At 47.5% G+C, this 26,111-nt stretch overlaps 2 protein-coding genes across 5 annotated transcripts; both read right to left on the bottom strand.

Moving 5' to 3' along the window:
* Window positions 1-768: 768 nt before the first annotated feature.
* BPIFA1 (BPI fold containing family A member 1) lies at window positions 769-5,886 on the bottom strand. Its single transcript, XM_007522683.2, has 7 exons — window positions 5,724-5,886; window positions 5,163-5,322; window positions 3,425-3,532; window positions 2,966-3,115; window positions 1,826-1,910; window positions 1,175-1,238; window positions 769-809 (listed from the first exon to the last, which is right to left on the bottom strand). Exons 1-7 carry the CDS (start codon window positions 5,884-5,886, stop codon window positions 769-771), a joined length of 771 nt encoding a protein of 256 aa, XP_007522745.2.
* An 8,047-nt stretch (window positions 5,887-13,933) lies between these two features.
* Window positions 13,934-26,111, bottom strand: BPIFA3 (BPI fold containing family A member 3). 4 transcript variants are annotated; one of them, XM_060188430.1, is made up of 8 exons: window positions 25,796-26,111; window positions 21,395-21,458; window positions 20,843-20,993; window positions 18,857-18,964; window positions 16,367-16,516; window positions 15,156-15,240; window positions 14,607-14,670; window positions 13,934-14,162 (listed from the first exon to the last, which is right to left on the bottom strand). In XM_060188430.1, exons 1-8 carry the CDS (start codon window positions 25,907-25,909, stop codon window positions 14,128-14,130), a joined length of 771 nt encoding a protein of 256 aa, XP_060044413.1. In that variant the 5' UTR covers window positions 25,910-26,111; the 3' UTR covers window positions 13,934-14,127. The 4 variants fall into 4 exon arrangements, 3 of the variants coding, with proteins under 3 accessions (XP_060044413.1, XP_007522771.1, XP_060044421.1); XR_009549064.1 differs by lacking the exon at window positions 15,156-15,240; XM_007522709.3 differs by lacking the exon at window positions 21,395-21,458 and having other exon boundaries at window positions 25,789-26,111.

The following is a 26,111-nucleotide window of genomic DNA, read 5'->3' as shown; positions in this document are numbered from 1 at the left end:
CTCTGTGCCTCTACCCAGAGCTCCAGTCTGAAATCAGGCTCCAGACACCAGCTCCATCTACCCAGGAGCTCTTGACAGACAGTGAAGAACAACAAAGTTCTCATGCAGGGAAGATAGTTTTATTTGGTGGTGGCTGTGACACAGGCCTGGTGGGGAGGGGGAGGAAGCAGTTTCCCGGGAGAAGTTGCTCTGGTTTTCAAACAGCAACTGTGTCACAGTCTAGGACCTGGTCATTGAACAGCAGGAGGTGATTCTGTTAGGAGAAGAGCCTAGTCAGAGTGGAGGCTTCAGGTCACTGACCTGAGTGGGTTTGGGCCCATTTCAAAACTGCTAGAGATCTGACCTCAGCCAGGTCACCCAACCCAGGGGAAGGGTGTGTGTGTGTGTGTATGTGTGTAATGGACCTGTGTGTGAGATCTGTACACGTGCATACATGAGTGTGAGTGTGTTGGCATAAGAGTGTGCATCTGTAAGTGTGTCTGAGTCACCATGTACTTAGGCACTTCTCTCTCTGTGTGTACATGAAAGACTGTGTCCCTGTAATCAGTTGTGCCTCTGTGTGACTGTGTACTGCTGCTGCCTGTGTTTCTCCATCTCTGTTAACATCTCTGGAGACTCCTCTTTGAATCTCTCTCTGTGGTTGTTTCTCTTTTTAGCTGTCCAGAGCCTCTACTGCCCATGACCAGGAGAGCAGCCAGGCCCCAACTTCTGAGGATCAGAGAACAGCACCCACCAGCTCAGCAGAGGCCAGGTTCCTTCTCAGAAGTCTTAGACCTTGATGACAAATTCTAGCCCGTGGATCAGCAGGTCTAGGGAGAAAAGACCACATGGAGCAGTGAGAGTCTCTGTGAAGACTTCTACATCCCCCTTCACCTGGGGATGCACTCTGGGTGTCTCTTTAGCTTGAATGGAGCTTAAGGGGCCACACTTCCCTCATCAACCATTTCCATGTTCCTAGAGTCAGGGTGGACGGGGGGGGGGGGGGGCAGGCTCTGTATCATAGCATAACGGGGGGGGGGGGAGTGGGGGGCTCAAGGGCAGAGAGGAACCTGGGTTGGGAAGAGCTGAAGCTGAGGGCCTGGCTATCCTATTGTGTGCAGGAGCTGAACTCCTGGGGGAATCATCACTGTGCCTGCAGGTGGAGAGAGGAGAGGCCTCCAAGGGAAGTACTCACCAATCACAGAATGTGCCAGGGTGAAGTCTAATTTGCTGAGCACATCATTGACCAGAGGACACACCTGAGGGGACAGAGAGAACAGTGGGGCATCTGTGGAGAATAGGCAGCAGCATGCCCAGGGCTGAGTCTCTGTGGAGACTCTCTATCATTTTTTTCTCTATTGTTTAACTCTGAGCACATCCACAGGTGAATGCTCTGAGATGCACATTTGGGAGAAGGGGAAGTCGAAGCACATAGTGATGTGCCTGGTCACACGGCAAACCCTTCTCAGTCTGAGCTGATCTGCCCCTGACTGGGGTGGATGCTCTGTGACGAGGAATCTGTGGTTGGGAGTGGGGGACGGGGGTGGGGCTTTCAGCATAGCTGGACAAGTGTTTGTCTTTGGCCACAGAAACTTGCAGATGCTTGGGGTGGGAACAGCCCACTGCAACCACACGTGGGCAAGAAGGGGACCTGCCTAGAGCAGGAGCCAGTGGATGCATCATGAAGGATGGACAGAAGGAATGTGGCCAGATAGATAAATAGACAGAGAGACCATGTATGGAAGTTCCTTATCAGATTGAGAGACTCTGAAAGTCTCACACCAGAAGACTACTTCATCCTGAGGTGCTCTGAAAGCCTCAGGAGGTATCTGATTTTTTAACTCACCTTGCCCTGCACCAGGTCAGGAAGCACATTATTCAAGACCCCAGTAAGGCTATCAAGAAGACCTTGAATGGGAAGGGGGCCAAGCCTGAAAGAGAAAGGCCATGGGGTATTGCACAGACATGGGGATGGTCCCCAGAAATCCTTCAGAGGGGTCACTGTGCTCAGTACTAAGTAACTGAAAGTGGTTCTTGTCCATCCACAGCCCCATGCAGGCATACACCTGGGGAATAGCCAAGGGGGAGCCACCCTGCTCCCGACTGCACAGAGTAGGTGCATGTAAAGTAGCACACAATTCTGGTGAGTAGACGGTTGCTCTGTGGGATGCATAAGGGGTCAACGGTGCTTAGTGCTTTGATGCTATGAGGATACAGCAGATGGTTCCTGTGCTCAGTGAACGTGGCCACAGTGGGAATGACTCCTGCCTGCTGTATGTGGCTGTCTCCCTTGTGAAAGGTGACAGAAATGCATAACTCAGGTTGGCTCCATGGGTGCTTTACCCCTCACGGGGACAAAGCATGCTCACACATGTTATCTTACTGGGTCCTATCAATAACCCCATATAACTCTATATTTAGTTGTCTGAGTAAATGGAGAATCAAGTTGGTGAAACCCTGTCCAAGTTCACACAGCAGCCTCCATTCTCCCCTGTCCTCTGATAGCTGGGGCTTTCACTCAGAGTTCTTAGTTTTATTTTGTAAGGCAGAGACACACAGAGAGGGTGGGGAGAACATTCAAAGTGGGCCAAACATGTGTCATGGTATCACTATCCATGTGAGCTCTTTCTATGGCACAAACTCTGATTTCATTTGCCTGACCCAGCTCAACACAGCTCAGCCCAGTCCAAGAAGGGACATGTAACTATTTAAGACTCATCTACCTATTATTTACCCCTCCTTCTCTCTCTCCTCCCATTTATAGACCCACCCAACTGTCCATCCATCCATCCATCCATCCATCCATCCATCCATCCATCATCCATCCATCCATCCATCCATCCATCCATCCATCCATCTATCCATCTCTGTTCCTTTCTTCCTATTGTGCCACTTTTTCACCTTCTCATTGGTTTATCTTCAGAACCACCACCTGTTAGCTCACTCTATAGACACTGGCCAGGATAGGCCACCCCTTTGGCCTCACCCTTCAAGTATGGAGATTTGCAGGCTGCCAGGGGAGTGGGTGCAGTCGCCAAGGACCAGGTGCAGTTTGCCCTGCTCATTCTTCACAGCTATGAGTTCTGCAGTGATGTTCAACTTCACAGCCAGCTTTAATAGACTTCCAACCAAGGGCCTGGAGAGGAGATAGCTCATGCATAAGAATTGACCACATTCCAAGACAGAGGAGACTTTTCCTTTTTCCAGGAAAGCCACCCTCACCTCACTCTATCTTGCCTGCAATTGTAAACATCTTACATCCTAATAAAGAAACAAAGGCTTAAATAGCTAATTAGAATTTACAAAGTGACCCAATATCACTCAGCATAGCAGCAATGAGCTGTAACTAGCAAGTCCTGTCTGTGAGGCTCCAAGTACTTACTGGCTACTGGTGGCCACCAGACTCCCCTTTGGTCACTCTCCCAGCCCCTATGAAGTTACTCACGTTTTAACATTGAGGGTCAGGCCTAGAGGAATGGTGACATAAAGACGATGGCCATCAGGGCTCTGCCCCAGGCCGAGTTCCAGCAGGTGAGCATCAGTGATCTTCAAACTATCCACAAAACAACACAAGAGGGAGAAATATTAGCTCCTTTAGACTGCAAACCTGGAAATGACCTTCAGCCCAATCTTGCCCATCTCAGAGGTGAAGCCACCCATGACGAGGGATGGGGGACAGGAAAGGGTCTTACAGTGAGAACCACATGGGGTCTGAGTCACACTCTGCTCTGGCTCAGGTCCTGATACACCCATGCCCTCTCCTCATCTCCAGCATCTCACCTTCAGGAAAGAGGCTGTGTCTAGACTATAGTCACATCCTGTATGGTAACTCAAAGTCTTACAAAGAAAGGGATTACTCAAAATTGGTTGACTCTGTGGATTAATACAAACTGGGCAGATGGACATGTGAGTGGACGCATGAGATAGAGAGTAGGTGGAGGGAGGATGGGCCTATGAATGGGTGAATAGTAAAGGGAGAGTGAATGATATCTTGTAGACAGCTGGAGTAAATCCTTCACAAACATCTGTGCGTAGTTATACACATCCAGTTAAGCTCTTCAATGGCAGGTGAATCAGCAATGTGCTTCATGGAGATGGAGGAGCCAACAGTCAAGGAGAATGGGAAGAGGAGAGAAGTGAACCTCTTTTCTGGGGCAATTGGGGGATTTTAATCTTCTTTAGTACTCCCCCAAGCTTTTCCCTGTGGCTACCATAATCTCTACTTCTCAGATGAAGAAGCTAAGCCCAGAGACTGAGGGTCCTGGCCCATGTCACTCAGCAAGTACAAGGTGCACTTGGAAGTCAGCCTCAAGGCCGCCTATGTGTCCCTATGTCCTGGGCAAGAACTTAGGTGGGAAGCATCTTGGAAATGGTGTTGACCTGACCCTACCACAGGTCCATGGTGTGCTGACTCACTGACATGTATCTTCCATGACTGCTTCTCAGTCAGACAGCTGTCAGTCAGCTCTGTCATGTGAAATGCTGTGTTAGGTCATTCCATGGACATCACGTTGTTTTGGTCACACTGATAGTATCACAAGGGAATTCACGTATACACGTTTGCTGATATGAAAGGTTCCCTGCGTTCTTTTTTTCTTAAATTTTTATTTATTTTTTGGATAGAGACAGCCAGAAATTGAGAGAAAGGGGGAGATAGGGAGACACAGAGACACTTGAAGCCCTGCTTTACCACTTGTGAAGCTTTCCCCCTACAGGTGGGGACTGGGGGCTTGAACCTGGGTCTTTGTGCACTGTAACATGTGCACTCAACCAGGTGTGCCACCACCCAGCCCCAGTTCCCTGTGTTCTAAAGGTGAGAAAAAAATTTCCATTGAGTAATGGGAACAGTCTTGGTTTTGGAATGAAGTAAATTCAACTGGATTCCTCATTCTAGTGTGAGCACAGGCTCCTCTCTCTTTGCCTCTATAAACTGGAGACGAGTAAATTAACCTTAGAGGGTTGTCCCAAGGACTGTGAATGATACTGGGTCTGTGTGGTTCTGAGGACAACTACTGGCACAAGAGGGCTGGTGTTCCCGGTCAGGCTGTGAGAACCATCTCAGAACTGAGTTCTGATCCTGTGTGTGGGCCACTCCTTTCCTTCCTCAGGGTTGCTGCCTAGATGTCAGACTTCTACTGAGAGTCTCCTGGTGGGGGCAAAGCCCTCGAGTGAGGAATACTCACTCAATGATGTTGTTCAAGAGAGGAAGGTCAGAAGTCACTTTTCCAAGCAGACCACCAAGAAGGTTGTCAGAAGGGCCTCCTCCATTCTTCAAGATGTCCAAGAGTGGAAGGTTCTCTAGAGATCCCAGCAGACCACCAGAGAGCAGGCCATTGGTGAGAGCTGGAAATGAGATAGGGGCTTTGATGGTCAGACCTAACACAACTAGATCCTTGACCTTTCTCCTCTTTTATCTCTCCTCACCTCCCTCTTTAGAGAAATGTGTGAACATACACACACACACACACACACACACACACACACACACACACACACACACACACACTTTTCTTTTTTTAAAAAAATTATTAGTGATTTAATATTGTTTTTAGAAAATTACATGTCAACGGGAGTATAAATCCTCACTGAATCTTCAGTCTCCCCACTGCAAGCCACGACAATACCCCTAAGGTAGACATGGGCCAACCATCATCTCTACAACTATCTGTCTACATTTATACATAATTGCTCCTTTCATAAATACATTTTTTTTCTGAAAGAATTTGTCACAGACTTTCACTTACCACTTGTCAAGCTTCCAGCAATGTCTGTGGGGTTTGCAGGCAGACCTGGAGTCTCAGGCAAGGGCAGGAGGCTTGGGCCCAGGCCCAGTGGTAAGACCTGTGGTAGCGCTGAGGTCTGTGCCAGCAGCCCACAGAAGACAAGGACGACCCCAATTTGAAACATCTCTCTTGCTGCCTGTGGAGGAAGGATGGTCCCCATGGCATGGACACCCTGGAGGAACCCAAGTATCTCTCTCCCTTCCTCTCAGGATGCCGGGGTAAAACCGACACTCCACCAATACCCCAGCATTCCCTGTGTGCCAGTGCCAGACTGGGGGCTTCTCCCTGTGCTCATAAGTTCACCTTTGCACACCTTGAGGTGCACTGTCCAGGTGAGGAAATGGGGGGCAGTGAGTTTAGGTAATTTCCCCCAAGGAGGCAAGTCCACAATGTAGGTGGGATTTGAAGCCACGTCTGTCTGATGCAGAGCCCTCTTTTGAAAGTAGCTGACCTCATGACCTGGGAGGTGGCGCAGTGGATAAAGAGCCGTACTTTTAAGTATGAGGTTCTGAGTTGCATCCTAACGTCATATATGCCAGACTGAAAATTTGGTTATCTTTCCCTCTCCCCCTCCATCTCATCATCCCCCCACTCTTTTTCTCTCTCATAAAAAAGTAAACAAGTAAAAATAAATAAAAATGAAAGTAACTGACCTCAGAGTTCCCCCAATTGACTCTACATTTAGTTTAATTGAAAAAACTTGATCATGCTGGCGTCTGATGGCTGAAATGCTTTGCCACTATCCCCATTAAGCCCTCTGTTCTGCTTTCAGCTTGTGATGGTTTCAGGAAGACTTGTCAAGTGACAGAGGGATCAGAGATCCCCCAGTTTTAGCCACCACCCTACCTAGACTAGTTTGAGGCAATCTTGAGGTCACTCAAAATCCCAGGAAAGTCAGGGGCGACAGAAAGGTAGTGGCTTGTCGAAGGCCACACAACAAACTAATAGCAGAGCTAAGACTTGAGGGAAGTGTCTGCTCATTTTCTCTTTCTCTCATATCCCTTTTTGTTCTCCACTGAGTTGTCCTGGAGAGAGCTGTGGGCAGCCCCACAGCTCTGCTGCCTCTTCTTCCACAGGCTGTCCCCCACTCTCTAGATGACACCAAACCTCTCTTGGACCTATTTGGTAGTTGTAATAGTATTCAAAGCTGGAGTTGGTATCAATACTTTGGAAATTCTTGGTTGCTCTGGGCAAATTTCCATCAATAAGTTGATTCAACCAAATATGACTGCCTGGAATTGAGAAATTTTTGGCCCAAAGATCCATTTGTGGCCTCCCAATGGCAGCAAACTTTTATCAGGGACTCTGAGTCCTTTGGGAATTGGAGCTTTTAAGAATCCATTGGAAGTTAAGGGGCCTAGTCTCAGAGAAGTACACCTAAATGTACGTAATGGGAGTGTTCTTAGAGTGTTTGGTGGTCTGAATTCATATGGCAGCCTCAAGTTAAAGCTCTGGCATAGAGTTTTTGGTATAGAATAGGAACAACACACCCATGAGGAAGAGAAGCTGATCTGGAATTTCAGCAGTGTACACTTTCACCCTGTGCTCCCATTGCTGTCAGATTCCCTGCTGGAGATATATCTATATATCTATATCTATATCTATATCTATATCTATATCTATATCTATCTATATATATAATTTATTTTGGAGAGAGACAAAAAGAAGCTGAGAGGAAAGGGGGAAGTAGGGAGAGAGAGGCACATAAATACCTGCAACACTGTTTCATCACCTATGAAGCTTGCCCCCTGCAGGTGGGGACTTGGGGCTTGAACCTGTGTCCTTACACACTGTAATGTGAGCAGTCAACCAGGTGTGCCACTGCCTGCCCCCCTGGAAATATTTCTGCATCACTGTTACTAGTCTCTTGGGACTGAATGGCTACTCTATGCCCCCTCCTCCCCCAAGTCTGCAGCCCTGATTCTCTATTGAGTCATCCTTAGTGAGGGGACCAGCACCTACCCCACAGCAAAAAGCCTGGCACCACTGTCCCTAGATGAAGGAGTGGGTACAGAGTGGCAGGTCTCACCTGAGTTTCAGAGGTCCAAGCAGCCCAGGTGTCCTCTTTCCTCTCCTCTCGCATCTGCCAGCAAGCAGCCTCTTTTATAGTGCGTGGATCAGGAAATGTGATCGGATGAGGGGTTCCTAGAGTACTTAGAATTCTGCAACCTGGGTGCATCTTTCAGGGCTCTCCAAAGCAAATAATTGCAAATCATATTAGAAGATGGGGCATTTATGTCATTTGATCATAAGTTAAACAGAGAAACACCTGAGATGGGGATGTTACTCAAGACTTCACAGTTTGGTGAGAGAGGCTTAGGGGGTGGGGTTTGTAGGCAAACTCAGGGTGGCTCGGAAGGTCAGGCTGGTACACCCAAAGACAGAGTCAGCCGAAGCCTGGCAGGGCCCTCTGTCTTATTGCCAAATGCCTTTCTTCTCCTGCTCCAGCTCCTTCTCTTCAGTTGGAGTACTCTTGCTTCCAACAGTCTGAAGAGCCAACCTACCTCTGCTTTCCTGGGTCTGGGCACCTCTTCTGTTCTGTCTTCTGAGTCTCACTTGCAGGATAGTCATGTGCTGGGGCTGAGTTTCCTCTGTTCACTATGGGGAGAGGGAGGATGCTATTTCTACTTTGTAGAGGAGGAAACTGAGGCCCAATGGGGACAAGTACCCAAGACCTTGCTGAGTGCTAGTTTCTGCCTTGTTTTCATAGGCAGCACCTCACAATTCCTTAAAGCCCTGTGTGGGAAGGGATGAGCACCCCCACATTACAATGACACTTAGAATGCAAAGTGATGGGTCAGTGACCATGGTCCTGAGGCACCCCAGCTCCACTTTTCTCTGAATCCCTATGCGGGGACATGACATTGTGTACATACCCATTCTCATACCCATGAGTGTGACACTCTGGTGAAATGCCACTTTTAAAAATTTATTTTGAAAGGAGACATTAACAAAACCATAGGATAAGAGGGGTACAACTCCACACAATACCCACTACCAGATCTCTGTACCCCATCCCCTCCCAATAGCTTTCCTATTTTTTATCCCTCTGGGAGTATGGACCCAAGGTCATTGTGGGATGAAGAAGGTGGAAGGTCTGGAAATGCCACTTTTATCACCTGGAAAAGCCATGCCAGGCTCCCAACCTGAAGGGTCCTGCTACATCCTGCTTTCATCCTGACTCTTCCCCCCTCCCCAGTGAAGGATTAGGTATTTGTCCCCACCCACTGGGACACCAGAATCTATGTCACAGATGAAGAGACTGAGGCTCAGTGAGGTCAGGTCTCAGCCCCATGAGAGTATCCCTGGGAGGCAAACCACTCTGTGAGCAGAAGCACGGAGGGAATGTGCACAGTTGTGGGAACACTTACTATGTGCCAAGTGTTCTCACACAGGGCGTGTTTTTTTCATCAGAAGTGGTTGAGGTTTGATGAGAGGTTTGGGAGGGCGACTCCTTCCTAGGGACACAAGTGATGCTTGTGGAGTCCAGACATGCCCCTGTGTCAGGGGGTCCTGTAATCAGAGAGCCAGGCTGACTCCCTTTCTGCCTGGCCTTCATGAGAACTGTCCTTGAAGGGTCTTGACTGCTGCCCCAGTGGGCCAGACAGGACATCGAACCCAGTGATCCCTGCAAACATGCACTTGACACCTAGCTCGTGGGCTGTCAGTCATCTTCGAGGGGCTCCCTTCTTGTTGTTACTGTTATCTTGCTATAACTCTTGTGGTTTAGGTCAGACTGCTACTATCTTTGTGAGGAAACTGAGGCAGATAAGTTCGAGAGGCAGATTCAGGTTTGTGTGGTCACTGATTGGACAGATGACAGTGCCTGATTTGAAGCCAGGAGGGTGTATATGTGCATGGCAGAAGGGGGGGGGCTATGGCACATCTTCCAGGTTCAATTCCTGTGGTCCCAAATAAGTCACCCCAACACCTTGAGCTTTAGTCTCATCTACAAATTGGAGAGAATGGGCAAGCAAAATAGCTCACTGGATAGTGTGCTGCTTTGTCACGCACTTGACCCACTTGACCCATGCTTTAGCCCAGTGAACAGTGTATTGAAGGAATCTTTGGTGCTGTGGCCTTGTATTTTCTCTCTCTGCCTCCCTGCTTCTCTGTCTCATAAAATGATCAAATAAAATAAATAAAATGCAAGAGCAAAATCTGTCTCAGAGCTACAGGGATCATGTCTGGGGAGCTGGTGTGAGCTTTCACAATACAATTGTATATTTTCACATATTCATCTTGTATGTTTCAGTCACTTAGTCATCATTTCAGACAAGATCATGCATTCAGGCTGATATGGCCTTAAACATTAACCACCACTTCAAATGCTGCTTTGCTAGACACAGAAGCACCTCCATTTTCCTTCAGGCTCTCTTCTGGGCCAGGCAGCTGAAGGAGGCTGCTGGGCTCAGGTTCTGACCTGAAGTGCAGTGGTTATTCTATACCATCTTCCCTCTCCACCCTGATTATCCAAATATCCTGATTATCCAAAGGAGAGCCTCTCCTTTTGCATTTAGTATCTCCTTTCTACCTCCTTACTAAAAACCACAGACTTTCAACCTGCCAATGCCCATGTTAAGAAGAGAAGCAGTTACAGAAGCCAGACCTTCCATCTTCTGCACCTCACAAAGATCTTGGGTCTATACTCTCAGATGGATAAAGAATAGGGAAGCTATCAAGGGAGGGGATTAGATATGGAGCTCTGGGGGTGGGCAATGTGTGGATATGTACCCTCTTATCCTAAGGTCTTGTCAATGTTTCTATTTTATAAAAAACAAAAAACCCACAGACTTTCCTGCTTTTATTCAATTCCTTGAGTCTTAGGTTCGTGTTTGTGGTGAGAGGTGCAGTCCCACCTCACTTACTCCAAGATGCCCCCCTCCCCCCGCGCTGCTAACCATCTCTCCATGGGGCATGGTCCCACTCCTTTAGGTCTGAGGGAACACAGATATTCAGTGCTCTCCTACCTGACTCATCTAACTGGGCTTTCTGTGGTGTCCCTCAGCCCCTGATTCTGAAGCTGTTGTGCAGTGGTAAGGGCACTTCTCAGAAGGGAATGCTTCTCAGAATCCACCAGAACTGTGCTCCCTGCCTGTCTCTTGGATTTCTCCCTTTACCGGCTCCAACATGGGGGAACTGTCCAGTCCTGTGGGTGGGTAGGTTAGCTTGCTTCAACTTTTCATATTATGCTGTATTAGTGTATCCTTGGGGTGGAGATTTTTGAAGCTGAAAAACCCAGGCTTAATTAACCTACAGTCAGATTGTCTATGTGCATGTAGACTTAAATTTCAATACATGCACAATTTTATACCACCACCATCCTTGTCTAGATACAAAGAAATTCCTATAGTTTCCCCTAAACACCTGCATGCTGCCCTTATGAGGTCTGCCCACACCCCTTGAGCCAACAGCTATTGCCCTGGTCTCTGTCGTTGCTATTTAGTCAAGAATTCAAGATCTGGAAATTCAAAGGTGTCTTTGCTTCCACAGCAGCCATCATTGCTTAAAGTCACAAACAGTGGATTTTTCTCTGTTTTGAGCAGGTGCATGGACATCAGGGTCACGGAAGGACATGTCACTCACACTTTAAGGCAGCATTTTCCACGTGGCGACACTAATGTTTTCCCAGTGTGCTTCTCAGAATCTGGAAGTGGTGTCCACTTCTTCCCATGCAGCAGATGCTAGCCTGCATTTGGGAACCTTCACTGTGTCTTAGGAGTCCACAGGCCCAGGGCAGGGATAATGTTCCAAGTTCTCTACTGAACAGACCTCCACCAGGTCTGTTCCCTGGGGCTTGGAAGGGGATTGCTGGTTCTGCTTCCTGGGTCACAGGGCTAGGTTTGAGGGGGCTCATCAGATGTGCTAGGAAGCTCTAGTAGTTTTGCTGTGAGGCTGAGGGGAAAAAAGTGTGAGCACTCAAAGTTTTGATGAAAAAATATTCTAAATAGGTTTAATTTAATTTTTTTTTGCCTCCAGGGTTATAGCTGGGGCTCAGTACCTGCACTATGAATCCACTGCTCCTGGAGGCCATTTTTTACCTTTTTCTGCCCATTGTCATTATTATTGTTGTCGTTGTTGGATAGGACAGAGAGAAATTGAGAGAGGACAGGAAGAGAGAGGGGGAGAGAAAGAAAGATACCTGCAGACCTGCTTCACCTCCTGTGAAGTGACCCCCCTGCAGGTGGGGAGCCAGGAGCTTGAACCGGGATCCTTACGCCGGTCCTTGTGCTTTGTGTTAATTTTAATTTTAAAATTATTTTAGATAGAGATATAGAAAGCAGAGAGAGAATAGCAGAATGAAAGAGACTACAGTACAAACACTCCCTTCAATGCACTAGGAGCTGGATTTACACACATGGCACATGTGTCACACACATGGCAAAGCAGTGAACTGTGCAGATGAACTACTTCACTGACTGTCCTTCTACCCTCCCCCAACAATTTGTTAAGCATATTTTGCTTGAGGCAAGTGTCCCTTAGCTTGGAGATTAGTCTCACCATCTTCACTTCCAGATAATGAGAATATATATATATTACCAGAGCAGTGCTCAGCTCTGGTTTATGGTGGTACAGGGAGATTGAACCTGGGACTTCAGAGCCTCAGGCATGAGAGTCTCTTTGCATAACCATTATACTATCTACCCTTAAAGAATAATTTTTTATAAGACTTAGAGCTTTACATGATCTCCAATAGCCCTCTGGGGACACTGTGGCTGGGGAAGGACAGTCACCTGCTGAGGATCCCCTCAGCTAAGAGGAGGTTCAGCTAGACTGTCACCCAGCTTCAGTGTAAGCCTGTATGAAAGCCTTTGTCATAGGGTCTTCAGTTCAGAATGTGCCTGCTTCACTCATGTCCTCCGTGGCCTCTCCGCTGGACCCTCCTCAGTTCCACCCCCAGCTCAGTGGGTTCGCCTAGGGCCAAGCTGCTCCTCCCCCTCCAGACTCAGTTTCCTCACCTGTACCGTGGAGCTGACAGTACCCACTCCCTGGGGCTGTGGGGGAAGTAGCTGCTCCCTGGCACAGAGCTCTAAGATGGACAGGCACAAGCTGGCAAGGCCTGCAGGATCTTCAAGCCTTTTGGTGCTGAATTTCCACTTCCATTATACCCCCAGCCTGGACACTGGTATCATAACAGAGCTCTATTATGCAACAAATTTTTGCCACCTTGCCAGGAATGAACTCAAGGAGGCTACAGATCTATTAACCTTAAAATGAAAAGGGGAAGAAGAAGATGAGAAGCCCAGGGGGCCAAGGCACCCATGGGCCCAACCTCATATATTTACTTATTGAATCATGAGCAGGAAAACCCCACAAAGGAAAGCTACCAAAGGAAATTATCTGTGTGGACATGGGGGTTTAGAGTTGCAAATCCGTGCAACAGCATTTTGGATTAGGACGCCTGCATTGAAAGATGGAGACAGGAGACTCCCAAGCCCTATTCTCACAGCTGAGCTGTTGACAGGTCCTTGTTTGAGCTTGTCAACCTTGTCAATGCCTATTTCACCATTTCTCGTGTGTGTGTGTGTGTGTGTGTGTGTGTGTGTGTGTGTGTGTGTGTGTGTCTGTGTGTGTGTCTGTGTGCGCACGTGCTTGCTGTTTGGGGGAATGTTTGGAGGGAGTGGGAAATTCACAGTAGTCAAGAGAGTGGGTTCTATTTAAAATGTATAAACCTGTAGGTTCTAGCACCAGCACCAAAAAAAAAGTCTGAGTTCTAGAGTCTTGCTGCATGAGTGCTGACCCTATTTCCTTGCTGTGCAACCATATGAGCAACGACTTTCTCCCTCTGATGCTCAAAGTCCTCAAGTATAAAAATAAGAGATTGATTTAGTACCTCATGGAGTCTCTGTGAGGATTTTGGCAAAGATGCGCTTGTAGGCTCTGAGTACCAAGACTGACATATGCTAAGTGCTTAATGTGTGTGCTCTATGTACTGGGGGAAGAGCTCAACTGATTGAGAATCAGTCTTTCATGCCTGAGGTTTCTGGTTCAGTAAATTCTCAGTCAATATAAATTGAATAAATGAGGGGATAGGACATTTCAACAGAATCCTCCCTCAATGGTGAGCAAATCTGAGTTGGGCTTTGGGCTGGCTTTATAAGCTCCAGAAAATATCTTCACAAGGTGTGACTTCTGGAACCCAAACCTCAAGACCAGGCAGGGGGCTACTGTACCCTTCAGAGCTAGGATTTATTACAAGAGGGGCCAGGATTTCACAGGGCCTATGGTAGAGGTGTCTTGAAGCAGCAAAAGCTCCACTCTAATGTCCACACTGCTGTAAGGTGCCAAGATGTGGAATCTTCTTTCAGTCATCAGTAGGCAACTGGAAGATACTCCAGCCCAGCATATGGAGGACTGGTAGGACTCACAGTTGATAGAATTCATGAGCGGCAGCCTGTTCTGTAAAGAGAAGAGGCCACATCAGCCACTCAAGCCCTTAAAGCCCCAGGCCCACTCTGGAGGGGCCCTCATCTATCCAAGGGCAGGTGCCAGGGATACTCTTGTTAGAACTCCTTTCAAATGTTAACTAAGTATACCCTGGATGCTTTCCATCCCCTAGAAACCTAGGGGCTCAAAGAGAGGTGGGAAAAATGCTCACAACTGGATTGGACGAAGGAGCACAGCCTCTGGTAGCATGGAGGTTGGGGTGAGTTGGTAGGTAAGGTACAGTCTGCTTGGCAGGGGGACCCTCTGTGGGTCCAGCTCTCTTGGGGAATGGTGATGGTCATCATAATATGGTCATCTCTAAGTTTTCAGAGCATGCGCAGGAGCTCCCGGTCAGGGAGCCAGTTGCCCTCGACACTACCACCAAGTCCTCCTCCCTGGATGGGTTCAGACACTCACCTATGAGGCTTTTCAACAGCTTCACATCAAGCTGTCTGAGGATTTCATCAATCAGAGGACATACCTGGGCCAGCATCACAAAGCAGAGAGTCAGGGGAGGGACTTGGAAAAGAAAACTGGAGCCTGAGTCTGTAACTTAGGTTCCATGGGATGTATTTCCAGAATCAGGGTGAGTGGGACTCCCTTGTGTTGAGTGCCAACTGCAGGCAAAGTGTTATGCAGAACACTTCATGCTGTCTCCCCGAGTCCTTGAGATAGCTCTATGGATGGGAACTAGGATGGTCCTTGTGCTTATCAGTGGGGATACTGAAGTTTAGAGAAGCTCAGTCCCTTGCCCAAGGACACACGGTCAGTAGATAGTAACAGTGAAAATGTCAGTGGAGAACACTTTTAGAGAATATGTCTAGGGTATTCCCTCCACATCCTGCCCTGAGATCTTTCAGATTCTAAAGCCCAAGGTCTGCAATTCTTTGCTGAACTGTCAACATATCCATTCCTTGACCCTCAGGTTCAAGATGCCCAAGACAAAAACATAGGTCTGCAACGTACCTGACTTTCTACCAGTTGTGGGATAACACTTTGCAGATTCTCCCTGAGATTGTGAACAAAGTGTTTCATCTTTGATGGGATGTCACTAGAAAGAGAGGCAGTTACACAGCACTGGACAGAGGGACAGAGACGCTGCTCATGATGATGGCTCTGTGCTGAGTGCACCTCACAGCCTTGTAACCCTCACCCAGCACTATGATGGAGACATTGCCAGTAACATCTAAAGGGCCACTTGGGAAGGTAACATACACTGTGTCCCCACAAAATGCCTGGCATGAGGAAATGAATGAATGGGCTTCCACTGAGGATCTAGTTGCTTTTGGAATTCCAGAATCACAGAGAGAAATCAGAAACAAACCTCAGGGACATACATTCAGTCAAGGTGGACAGACTAGGTCAGCCACCATTTAACTCTGATTTTCTGGTTGTGTTTACTATCATGTCCTTAATATTAGATGTGTTATGCTCTGCACACAGTAGGTTCTCAAACATTTGCTGTATGAGTGGACAATGATGAGGGGCCTTAGAGAAGGAGGGAAGGACATTCGAGGCACAAGGATCCCTGTGTGCAAAAGCACAGAGCTGTGACCATGTGTGATGTGTGAGGGGAGAGGTGTCCATCCCTTCACAGAGGCGAGAGAGCAGGGTTCAGCAGAGGGGAGTACAGGTAGGGTCCCCAGGGGTCTGCCTGCATCCATAGGGGTGTAGAGAGAGGTACCACAAGGATTGAAGACCATAAGGGCTGGGGACATGATCAGACTTATGTGGTACTGTTTCTTTGAGGGATGGGAAAATAGTGGTTGTGCAAAATCTTTCATGCTTGAGGCTCCAAAGTTCCAGATTCAATCCCCAGCACTACCATAGGGCTAAGCAGTGTGTGTGTGTGTGTGTGTGTGTGTGTGTGTGTGTGGTGGGTTGGGGGGAAAAAGAAAGTTTCTTCTGTTCCAGTGTGAGAATGGAGTGAAAGAGATGAGATCACCTCAGGGAAAGCCAGAGACGACTCTCAGGAAGTAGCCAGCCTTAGTAATTGTGGGGATGGAGAGAACAACGGAGGCAAGGGCTGCAGGGCTGCAGAGGTCACAGCGGTGGAGACTGGGAAGTGAGGCTGGCTTCCAGTTTACGGGTGGCAGCCAGGAAGGAGGGCATGTCTTAGGGGAAAGAGTGACAGAGATGTCAGTGAGGGCTTGTTAGAGGGACAGCTGTGACCTTACTCTGTGAGGACTGACATATGGACGCTGCTGGGCTCCACGTGGCAGCTGCCTGTCACCAGCTCTCTGCGGCCAAACCCATCTTTCTCCAGCCAGAATTCCACAGCCAAGATCATGCTTGTGTGTAATGTTGTGAGCTTGTTATTGAGAGGCCTGGGGACAAGAGGAAGGGTGAGGAAGAGAAAGGGGAAGCCACAGAAGAGCAGGAGGGAGAAGCTGCTCAGTCCTGTCAACGCCAGCAGGGGGCTCCCACTACCTGCAAGTCGTCCCCTGCTTCCTCCTGACAACACTTTCATCTCCCTCTTCCTCCTCATCTTCCTCTTCCCTCCCTCCCTTTCCCCTTCATTTAAAAAAAAATCATCACTTTCTTTATTTATTTATTGGACAGAGACAGAGAGAAACTGAGAGGGAAGGGAAAGATAGAGAGACACCTGTAGCACTGCTTCACCACTCGTGAAGCTTTCCCCTTGCAGGTGGGGAGTGGGGATGTGAACCCAGGTCTTTGTGCACTGTAACATGTGCGTTCAAGCAGGTACAAGACCACTCAGACCTTCCATACTCCTCCCTCCCTCCCTCCCTCCCTCCCTCCCTCCCTCCCTCCCTCCCTTCCTTCCTTCCTGTCTACCTGTGTCTTACACCTGCATGATTACACTGCTCCCAGTAGATTTGTTTTTGTTCTATTGATTTTAAACATAAAAAGAGTTAAGAGAGGGTTAAAGAGAGAGACCACAGCTCTACTCTGCTTTGTCTGGTGCTGCCACACAATGCTGGAGGTTTCAAACCCAAGTCCTTGCACATGGTAAGTAGTTCTATGTACTCTGTTGGGCAAATCTACCCACCCTCCTCCACCTGCCACCTTCCCCACCTTATTTGTCACTGCTGGCACTTCACAAGTCTGGTCTGACTTTTTCAACTAGAGAGTCAGTGGAGCTGGCTGGTAGTGCACCTGGTTGAGCATACACATTACAGTGTTCAAGGACCCAGGTTCAAGCCCTGGGTCCTCACATTGCAGGGGAGAAGCTTCAGAACTAGTCCAACAATGCTGCAGGTGTCTCTCTCCCCCTTTCCCTCTCAATTTCTCCCCTATGGGAGAAACTCCCCTTCCCTCTCAATTTCTTTGTTTCTTTTCTCTTTGCTTCTTTCCTTTCTTTCTTTCTTTCTTTCTTCCTTCCTTTCTCTCTCTTTCTTTCTTTCTTTCTTTCTTTCTTTCTTTCTTTCTTTCTTTCTTTCTTTCTTTCTTTCTTTCTTTTTTCCTCTCCAAGGTTATTACTGAGACTCCGTGCCTGCACTATGAATCCACTGCTCCTGGAGGCCATTTCCCCCATTTTGTTGCCCTTGTTGTAGGACAGGACAGAGAGAAATTGAGAGAGGAGGGAAAGATAGAGAGGAGGAGAAGAAGGCATACACCTGCAAACTTGCTTCACCGCTTGTAAAGGGATTCCCCTGTAGGTAGGGAGTAGGGGGCTCAAACCAGGATCCTTGAGTTGGTACTTGTGCTTTGCACCATGTGCACTTAACCTGCTGTGCTAACACCCAGACTCAATTTCTTTGTTTCTGTACAAAAATAAATATATAAATAAATAAATAAGTAAATTGTATTTTAAGAGAGAGAGAAAGGTAGGGTGGGAGAGGGAGACACACCACAGCGTACTCACTCCCACATGGGGCACTGCAGGCATCCTCTCAGGTGTTCTGTCTACCAGCCCCTCTATTATATGCTTTTTTCAAAATTTCAGGTAGAAGCAGAGGGGGGGAGGTGCCACAGCACCGCTACACCACCTGCAGGCTTCTCCAGGTGCTATGGTGCTTTGGAAATTCAAAAACTGAGAATTTGTCTTTCTCTTAAAAACCATTACTGGGAGTTGGGCGGTAGTGCAGCAGGTTAAGCACAAGTGGTGTAAAGCGCAAGGACCGGTGCAAGGATCCCAGTTCGAGTCCCCGGCTCCCCACCTGCAGGGGAGTCGCTTCACAGGCAGTGAAGCAGGTCTGCAGGTGTCTATCTTTCTCTCCCCCTCTGCCTTCCTCTCCTCTCTCCATTTCTCTCTGTTCTATCCAACAACCACGACATCAGTAACAACAACAGTAACAACTACAACAACAAAGAAAAACAACAAGGGCAACAAAAGGGAAAATAAATAAATATAAAAAGTTATAAAAATATTTTTTAAAAAATTACCATTTAACTGTGTCATCCCTTCCCCTGGGGGCAGGAGGAAGGAAGAGTGATGAGAAAATGAAAGCAGTTCTCTCTTTTCTAAGGTTCAGCCTAGAGTACATTTACATGAACACAGAACCAGCTTCCACTGGATAATGGTCACCATCTACACTGAGCTGAAGAATCCAGGCTTCAGAGAGTCATAATGGAGACCCAGGAGCTTAGAGGCCATGGTGTGTATCTGTGTTGGGCTCAGAATGATCTACCCTCTTCCCCCAACTCCCAGGTTTGCAGGAGGGCAAGCAACACTTCTCAGACCCCACTTCTGAACGACTCACAGTCTCAAGTCAATGTCAAAGTCATGTGAGATATTGGCTGAGAACCACTCCTTGTAGAAAGACATCTGGATCCCGTCATAGTTCAGCTGGATGTTGGTGATGTTGGTGCTGTAGGGGAAGAGAGCAGAGGCCCCATAGAGTTGAGGCCTCAGGTGTCCAAGCCTGGGGCTGACAGGCAAGGTTGGCTGCCCCTGGGGCAGACTGGCTGGGGGCCTATGACAGGTGCTGTGAGGCCCAGCACCACCTGCAGGAATCTTTGGCTGCAAACTGTCCCAGAGTGGCATGAAGGTCCCACTCCACTGAGGTCTGGCTCCCACAGCCAGGCCTTGGGCTAGTTGTCAGACTGGACTTCCTCTCACAGATATTCCATCAGGCACCCAGCCCCCAAGAGCTGCCTTTGGCTTCTTGCCAACCTTCACCTGCAGCCCACCAGCAATCATATTATTCATTATCTCTGCACAAAACACACCCCGAACCTGGCTACTCACAAAGCTCTCACTTTTACCTGGTTGAGATCACCCTCCTAGCCTGGAGAAATTCTTTCTCTCAGGCTCCTTGCCTCCAATTTGGCCTCTCTACAAACTGTTCTCCAGAGGGCTCCTAACACTTCCCTAATATAAAAGTTCACTGCTGCTTTCTTACTGCTCTCCCAATAAAACCCAAACCCTAAACCCTGAACCTTAAAAAATTGCAGGGCCTGACCCTGGGTTCTTCCACAGCACAGGGATCGTTTCAATCTCTTTCCTGCCCCAGGACCTTTTCACTCACTCTCCTTCTGCCCAGAGGGGCCTCCTGAAGCTGTCATGCTTCCTCTCTGCATTTCAGTGTCAGAGTAAGGGCTACTTCCTGAGTGGGTGTCCCACTCCCACCCTTGACCTTGCTAAATTTGCCTTCATAGCAGATCTCCCCCTTCTGAGTTTAATTATTTGCTTTCATGACCAATTAGTAATTAGAATGTAAGGTCCAGAAGACCAGTGACCATAAGTCTTGTTTATAGTTGAATCCCCAGTGCCCATCCCAGGCTTCAGCAGACAGCAGGCACTCAGTGAATAATTATGTAACTGGTAAAGGGATAAATGAAGTAGGTGTTTGTGACAGCACACACCAAGGGAAACCCTGCTGTTGAGCACAGGTGGTCATTAAAATGGAAAGAAGTGGGGGGATCAAATCATAAAGAGGGGCTTCAGTGGCACAGAGGCCAGAATGAGGCTCTGGGGGCCGGGCAATGGCACAACTGGCTAAGTACACACATTACCACGTGCAAGGACTTGGGTTCAAACTCCTGGTCCCCTGCTGCAGGAGGGAAGCTGCATGATTGGTACAACAGTGCTGCAGATCTCTCTCTTTCTGTCTCTCTCTCTCTGTTGGGGCTGTCTTCCTCTCTTCTTTCCTTCTCCTCCTCTTCCCTCCCTTCTCTTACTTCCCTTCTCCCTTCCTCTATACTTACTTCCTTTCCTTCTCCTCCTCCTTCTCTTCCTCCTCCTTCTCTCTTTTTACATTTATTAATCCTCATTTTTATTTTATCTTTTCCAGGTCCCTCCCACCATGAGCACAGCTCCCACTTTTTTATTTGCTTATTTTTTTAAATTGAGTAACAGTTTACAGTATACTTTCTTTTTTTCAGCACTCCCATCACCAAAGGTGTGTGTCCCCATCCCCACCCCATAGACAACCATTATAGCTCCCCCATAGACTTAGATATAGGCTAACATTTTTCCACATTTGTATGTACAATTGTCTATATTCTGCATCTGAGTGAGACCATTCTGTAGTTGTCCCTTAACTCCTTAGTTGCTTCACTAAGCATGATCTTCAATTCCATCCACTTCATCCCAAAGGACACAATATCATCTTTTTTTACTGCTGAGGAATATTCTCTTGAGTATATGTCTCCCAACACATCCTTGTACTGGACCTCACATCTCCACCTCTACTCTTCCTTCTGCCTCTCTTTCAGGGCTTTCTAGGGGCACTGGAGGGTCTTACCTGCTCTCTTCCTGCTGCTGGAGGGTCATGCTGCCAATCAGCCAGCCCACCATCCCTGAGGCCATCTGCCCCGAGGCATTCAGACTTTCCAGGAGGCGCAGGTTCTGAATTCGCCTCTCTGCATTATGCTTCTCCAGGCCCTGGGCGAGAACTGGAAAGGGACAAGGGACCGGTGACATCACAGTTTCATGTCCAAGGTCTCTGTGTTGGGGGAGGGGAGGCAGCAGGGAGGAGATGCAGTCAGGTTCCCTAATGGTGGCCCTGTTTCATTCTTTCATTTTTTTTTTTTAAAGATAAAGTGGAGAAAGTTAGAGAGAGACAGAGAGAGAGCTGAGGGCAAAGACCACAGAACAAAAGTTTCCTTCGGTGCAGTAGGGACCAGGCTCAAACCAGGGTTGAATGCATAGCAAAGCAGCGCACTATCCAATGAGCTGTTTCCATGGCCCACCCCCCACTTCTTGTTAAGTGACTGGTGCACCCTCAACTCTGAGAGAAACTTTCTTCTTCTGTGAGATAGGCCTTGCAGTGCTGCACACACACACACACACACACCTGCAGAGGGTCTGACAGTGTCTCTGCTCAAAGTGGAGATTCTTACTGCATGGCCACCCCAGTGCTGGATCCATGGATATGGAACTCAGAGGACAGCATGCAGGATGCAGATCAGAACAAATGTTGGCTGAAGGGGAAAATAGCTGGGCAGGAAAAGATAAATGTAAATCTGTGCAGGAAGAAATATAGGCTGCATGTCTGTAGCAAACATAGCCAGTGTGGAACACTGGGGTTCCTGTTTGGCTGGTCATGGACCCTTCTCAGTCAGCACTGGCTCTGAACTTAAAATTGAGGTAATTGCCATATCTCGCCAAAGTAAAAGACTCTGGGGTGGGTGGGTGGATAGAATACAGGTCCAAGAAGGATTCAGAGGACCTAGTGGGGGTTGTATTGTTATATGGGAATCTGGGGAATGTTATGCATGTACAAACTATTGTACTTACTGTTGAATGTAAAACATTAATTCCCCAATAAAAAAATATTGAGGTATTTTCTTCCTCCCTTGCCATGCTGAGGACTGATGTCTCCACTCCCTGAAGAAGATAAGAGCACCTCTACTTCAAGAGAAGCCACCTCTTCATTCTGTCTCAAAGCATGGGCTCACTGATACCCATCTCTGCACTAGGGATCTACCAGTAGATGCACACCAGTCCTTTCAGACAGGATTGACACAAGAAGCCCAGGACAGCCCTCAGCCGAGGACACCAGCCCTGTAGCCCTTAGCTAGGGGTGGGCCCTTTCACCTCCCCTTAAGAAGCATGGCAGTCTCTCTTGACAACTCTCCCTTTGTTCTAGGAATAGTGACCCTATAATGCCAACTCTGAGAGAAAACCTGGGGATTCATGCGTAGGATAGGGGCATGCCCAGAATATGGGGCATCTTAGATGGTCAATGACTGTCTAAGATGACCCCTGACCTGCAAGAACCAGGATTCCCAGGGCAGAGATCAGCTAGAGTGTGCACACCGCCACCCCACCACACAGAGAGTGTTGTGTGCTGGCCAGCTCACCGAACTAGAACTGATGCAGCCTGATCTCCCACTCAGCGCTGGCCTTTCTGAAAGACTTTCATCTGAGGAACAAGGACTTTTTCCTCGGTAGGTTTACTAGTGCAGGTTGATTGCTGTACCCAATACCCTGACCGTGACTATAAAGAGGGTTCAAAGAAGCTTTTTCTAGTCCCTTCATGAAATATGGCATTTGACAAGCATGATATGCTGTCACCACCAAAGACACTATATTAGAGACAAACACTTCCCCCAAGTTGGCCAGCACAATGGACAGAACTCTGGGCATTGATTAGGGCACTCCTACTAGGAAAAAGAAAGGCTGACTATTTACACTGATTTAAAATATGCATTTGTAATCTTGCATATTTATGGGCTATATATAAAGAGAGGGACTTCATAAAAGCTAGAAGAAAGGACATAAAAATAAGAATGAGATTTTACAAATATTAGGTGCTGCATGGGAACTGACAAAACTATTGACAATATACTGCAAGGATATCTAGGGACTAGGTAAAATAGCAGAAGGAATGTGTTGGTAGACAGTGCCACATGAGAAGTGGCTAAAAGAAAAAAACTTGGTGGTGTCAAAATAAAGACGAAGTTAAAAAGAGAGAAAAGGGGGCCGGGTGGTAGGTAGCACAGCAGGTTAAGCGCACATGGCATGCAGCACAAAGACTGGTGTAAGGATCCTGGTTTGAGCCCCTTGCTCTCAACCTGCAGGGGAGTCGCTTCACAAGGGGTGAAGCAGGTCTGCAGGTGTTTATCTTTATCTCCCCTCTCTGTCTTCCCCTCCTCTCTCCATTTCTCTCTGTCCTATCCAACAACAACAACAACAACAATAACAACAACAAGGGCAACAAAAATGGGAAAAATGGCTTCCAGTAGCAGTGGATTTGTAGTGCAGGCACCAAGCCCCAGTAATAATCCTAGAGGAGAGAGAGAGAGAGAAATGTGAAGACCTGCAGACCTGAGACAGAAAGATATTGGAATACCTTGTGACACTGGAACTGAATACAAACAATATCAGTCTACATGAAGGCTGAAGGAGAGTGGATAAGAGAAGGAAAAAGGGCAAAAGAATCCTAATAGATGATGGCTACTACCACATGGCAGGATAATTATCCCAACTACAACAGGATATCATCTTGTAAGCCTGTACCATAAACTGACTCATCCAGGTGGCATACCTGGTTAAGCGCACATAGTACCATGCACAAGGACCTGGGTTCAAGCACCCACTCCTCACCTGCAGGGGGGACAGTTCCCAAGTGGTGAAGCAGGTCTGCTGGTATCTTTCTTTCTATCCCCCCCCCCTCTCATTTTCTCTCTGTCCTACCAAATAAAATGGAGCTAAGTAAGGGAGGCTGGGGAATGGTTGCTGGGAGTGGTGGATTCATAGTGTTAGCACCAAGCCCCAGTGACAGTATTAGTGGGAAGAAAATAAAGAAAGAAAAAAAAGGCATAGGACTTTCAAGCATGAAGTCCTGAGTTCAGTCTCCAGCAGCACATGTACCAGTGATGTCTGGTTCTTTCTCTCTCTTGCTAGCTTTATCATTCCTAAATAGATAAACCTTAAAAACGAAAGAAAGAGAAAGTAACCGGGTCCACTCATATGAACCCAGAGACAAAGTCTGAGTCAAAGACTAAAAAGATCCCCTACAACCAATAAGGTTGGGGCTGTACCAAGTTAAACTTGTTACTGCAGATCCATCACTCTGGAGTGAGAAGGGCTGCCAAACACTCCCAGATGAAGCTGACTCCTCCAGACAACAGGTGAGCGGTCTGGGAGTGCAAAGAGGGCCCGAGGAGCCCCTTAAAGTACCATGCAGCAGCAACAGGAAAACAGGAAGTTATCAATCACAAAACCTGAAGCTGATTGCCCTGAGCATGGCAGAATCTTGAGTAATCCTCGATGGAAAGAAAAACATCACCCTTTCCTCCCCATGATCTGTGCTATCCCAGTTGTTCTGGCCTTTGTTATTACATTGTAGACTGTGACCCCTGCTCATTAGAGTCCTAGAGAGAGACTCCTGCTAGTCCTTTACTATTTCATGTGCATAAGAGTCTTCCTATCTGCTGTATTTAATTCACTCCCCTCTGTTTCTCTATTATTTAGTAAAAATGTTATCCTAAAGTCCTATACTTAATTGTGCTTATGATACTAGTGCTCAGCATCAAACCAGATACTGTAATCCCAAATTAGAATTTAAGACACAATGGGAGTCACTCTAACACCTGTCATTATAATATTTCTACTGTATACCCTACAATGTGTGTGATTACTTTTTTCTGCTTAATGCCCCAACCCAGGGAGACAAGAGATTCTCCCATTCTTGATAGATGTTTCAGGAGTTTAATAAGATCCAGGATAGGGTCAGTGCAGACTTAGATCCTACCTTTTCTAAGACCCATAGTTATGACAGTGCTCAATTTCCATTGCCTGTATTGAGGCTATCAGGTAGATGCTTATGACCCCATATAATGCCTTCCAGACAAAATAATTAGTCCTTAGTAGATACTATATGGATATGAGAAGGGGGGATGTATGAAATAGAAAAGGAGAGAATGTTAAGGCAAAGGAAGAGTTAACAAATGAAACTATAGGAAGGAGAGAAGCCTTAGAAAACAGGAGGACTTGAAAAAGGCCACTCCCCCCAGTGATATTTTTTATCCTGACAGGTCATAAAACGTCTAAATCCTGTAGGCTAACCTTCCCCCCAGACACTGCTATGCAGGAAAATATAATAGTAACTAAGGCAACCAGACCCTGAGCAATGGGTTCAAGTCCCATTCCTGTTACCTTGCAGCCTCTGCTTCTGTGAGAATGCTTTCTGCTCCCAGCCACAGCCCCTATATAAGCTGTACCTTTCCTTCATTCAGAACCAAGAATTCTTTAAGAGCATGAATTCTTTCTGTGGCCTGTTAATGTTAATAAAGTTTCTCCTCTTTCTCAATGCTCATGGCTCTCTAGTCTCATTTGCCACATCACCATCATCTTAAAAAAAAAAAAAAAAAGACTTCCAGTAATGGTGGAGCCTTGCAGGCACCAAGCACCAGTAATAACCCTGGTGGTCAAAATAAAAAAGATGTGTGCATATTAAAAGTCATACATAAAATTGTTGCAGAATCTTCCAAGGATGAGGGGAGGAGAGAGAGAGAGAGAGAGAGAAAATGAAAATAAAGCACAAAGATGCTACTGTGTGAATCATGATAATTATTTACTACGAATTGGTATAAGAACGGTGCCACCTTACTTTTCTGTATTTGAAATCAAGGGGAGAAAAGGAAGAAAGGAGTGAATGAAGTCACCCAGCAGCCCTAGTTGTATCCCCACACCACCCCCCAGGCAGCCCAGGACAGTGGGCAGGGTGTAGGCTTAGCTTACTTCTCACCAGGGCGGAAGTGCTGTCTGTGTGGGCCTTGGTCAGGCCAGACCAGAGTGACTGGTGCAGTGCTGAGGGCCAGGATAGCAAGCAGAGGACCAGGAGCCTCCAGAGTGGACACATCTTGGATTCTGGAACCTGTGGGTATCAGGAAGGGTCAGGTAGTGTCCAGGCAGGTGGTTGAGGGGGCTGCTGCTCAGGTGGATGAGCCTGTGGCTTTCTGTGGGAGGATGACACCAGAGAAGCCCCCAGCATGCTGTGAAAAGGTGTCCCAATGGGCTGGGGTGGTGCCCACTGGAGCTAGCTCACATGTTGAGGGAAGCAG

The sequence above is a fragment of the Erinaceus europaeus genome, chromosome 1, assembly GCF_950295315.1.
Source record: "Erinaceus europaeus chromosome 1, mEriEur2.1, whole genome shotgun sequence".
NCBI lineage: Eukaryota > Metazoa > Chordata > Mammalia > Eulipotyphla > Erinaceidae > Erinaceus > Erinaceus europaeus.
The sequence above is the reverse complement of the archived record's forward strand: the minus strand, read 5'-3'. Positions and strand labels throughout refer to the sequence as shown.

Bases quoted from the DNA above. Each gene is read 5' to 3' on its own strand.
- BPIFA3 (XM_060188430.1), bottom strand. From the start codon at position 25,909: ATGTGTCCACTCTGGAGGCTCCTGGTCCTCTGCTTGCTATCCTGGCCC. The intron at 20,994-21,394 runs GTGTGTGTGTGT...GTCCCTTTCCAG, and splicing joins CACTGTCAGACCCTCTGCAG to TTCTCGCCCAGGGCCTGGAG. The intron at 14,671-15,155 runs GTACGTTGCAGA...ATGCTGGCCCAG, and splicing joins CACAACTGGTAGAAAGTCAG to GTATGTCCTCTGATTGATGA.
- BPIFA1 (XM_007522683.2), bottom strand. From the start codon at position 5,886: ATGTTTCAAATTGGGGTCGTCCTTGTCTTCTGTGGGCTGCTGGCACAG. The intron at 3,533-5,162 runs GTGAGTATTCCT...TTTTGTGGATAG, and splicing joins CTCTTGAACAACATCATTGA to TTTGAAGATCACTGATGCTC. The intron at 3,116-3,424 runs GTGAGTAACTTC...TCTCCTCTCCAG, and splicing joins CTGACCCTCAATGTTAAAAC to GCCCTTGGTTGGAAGTCTAT.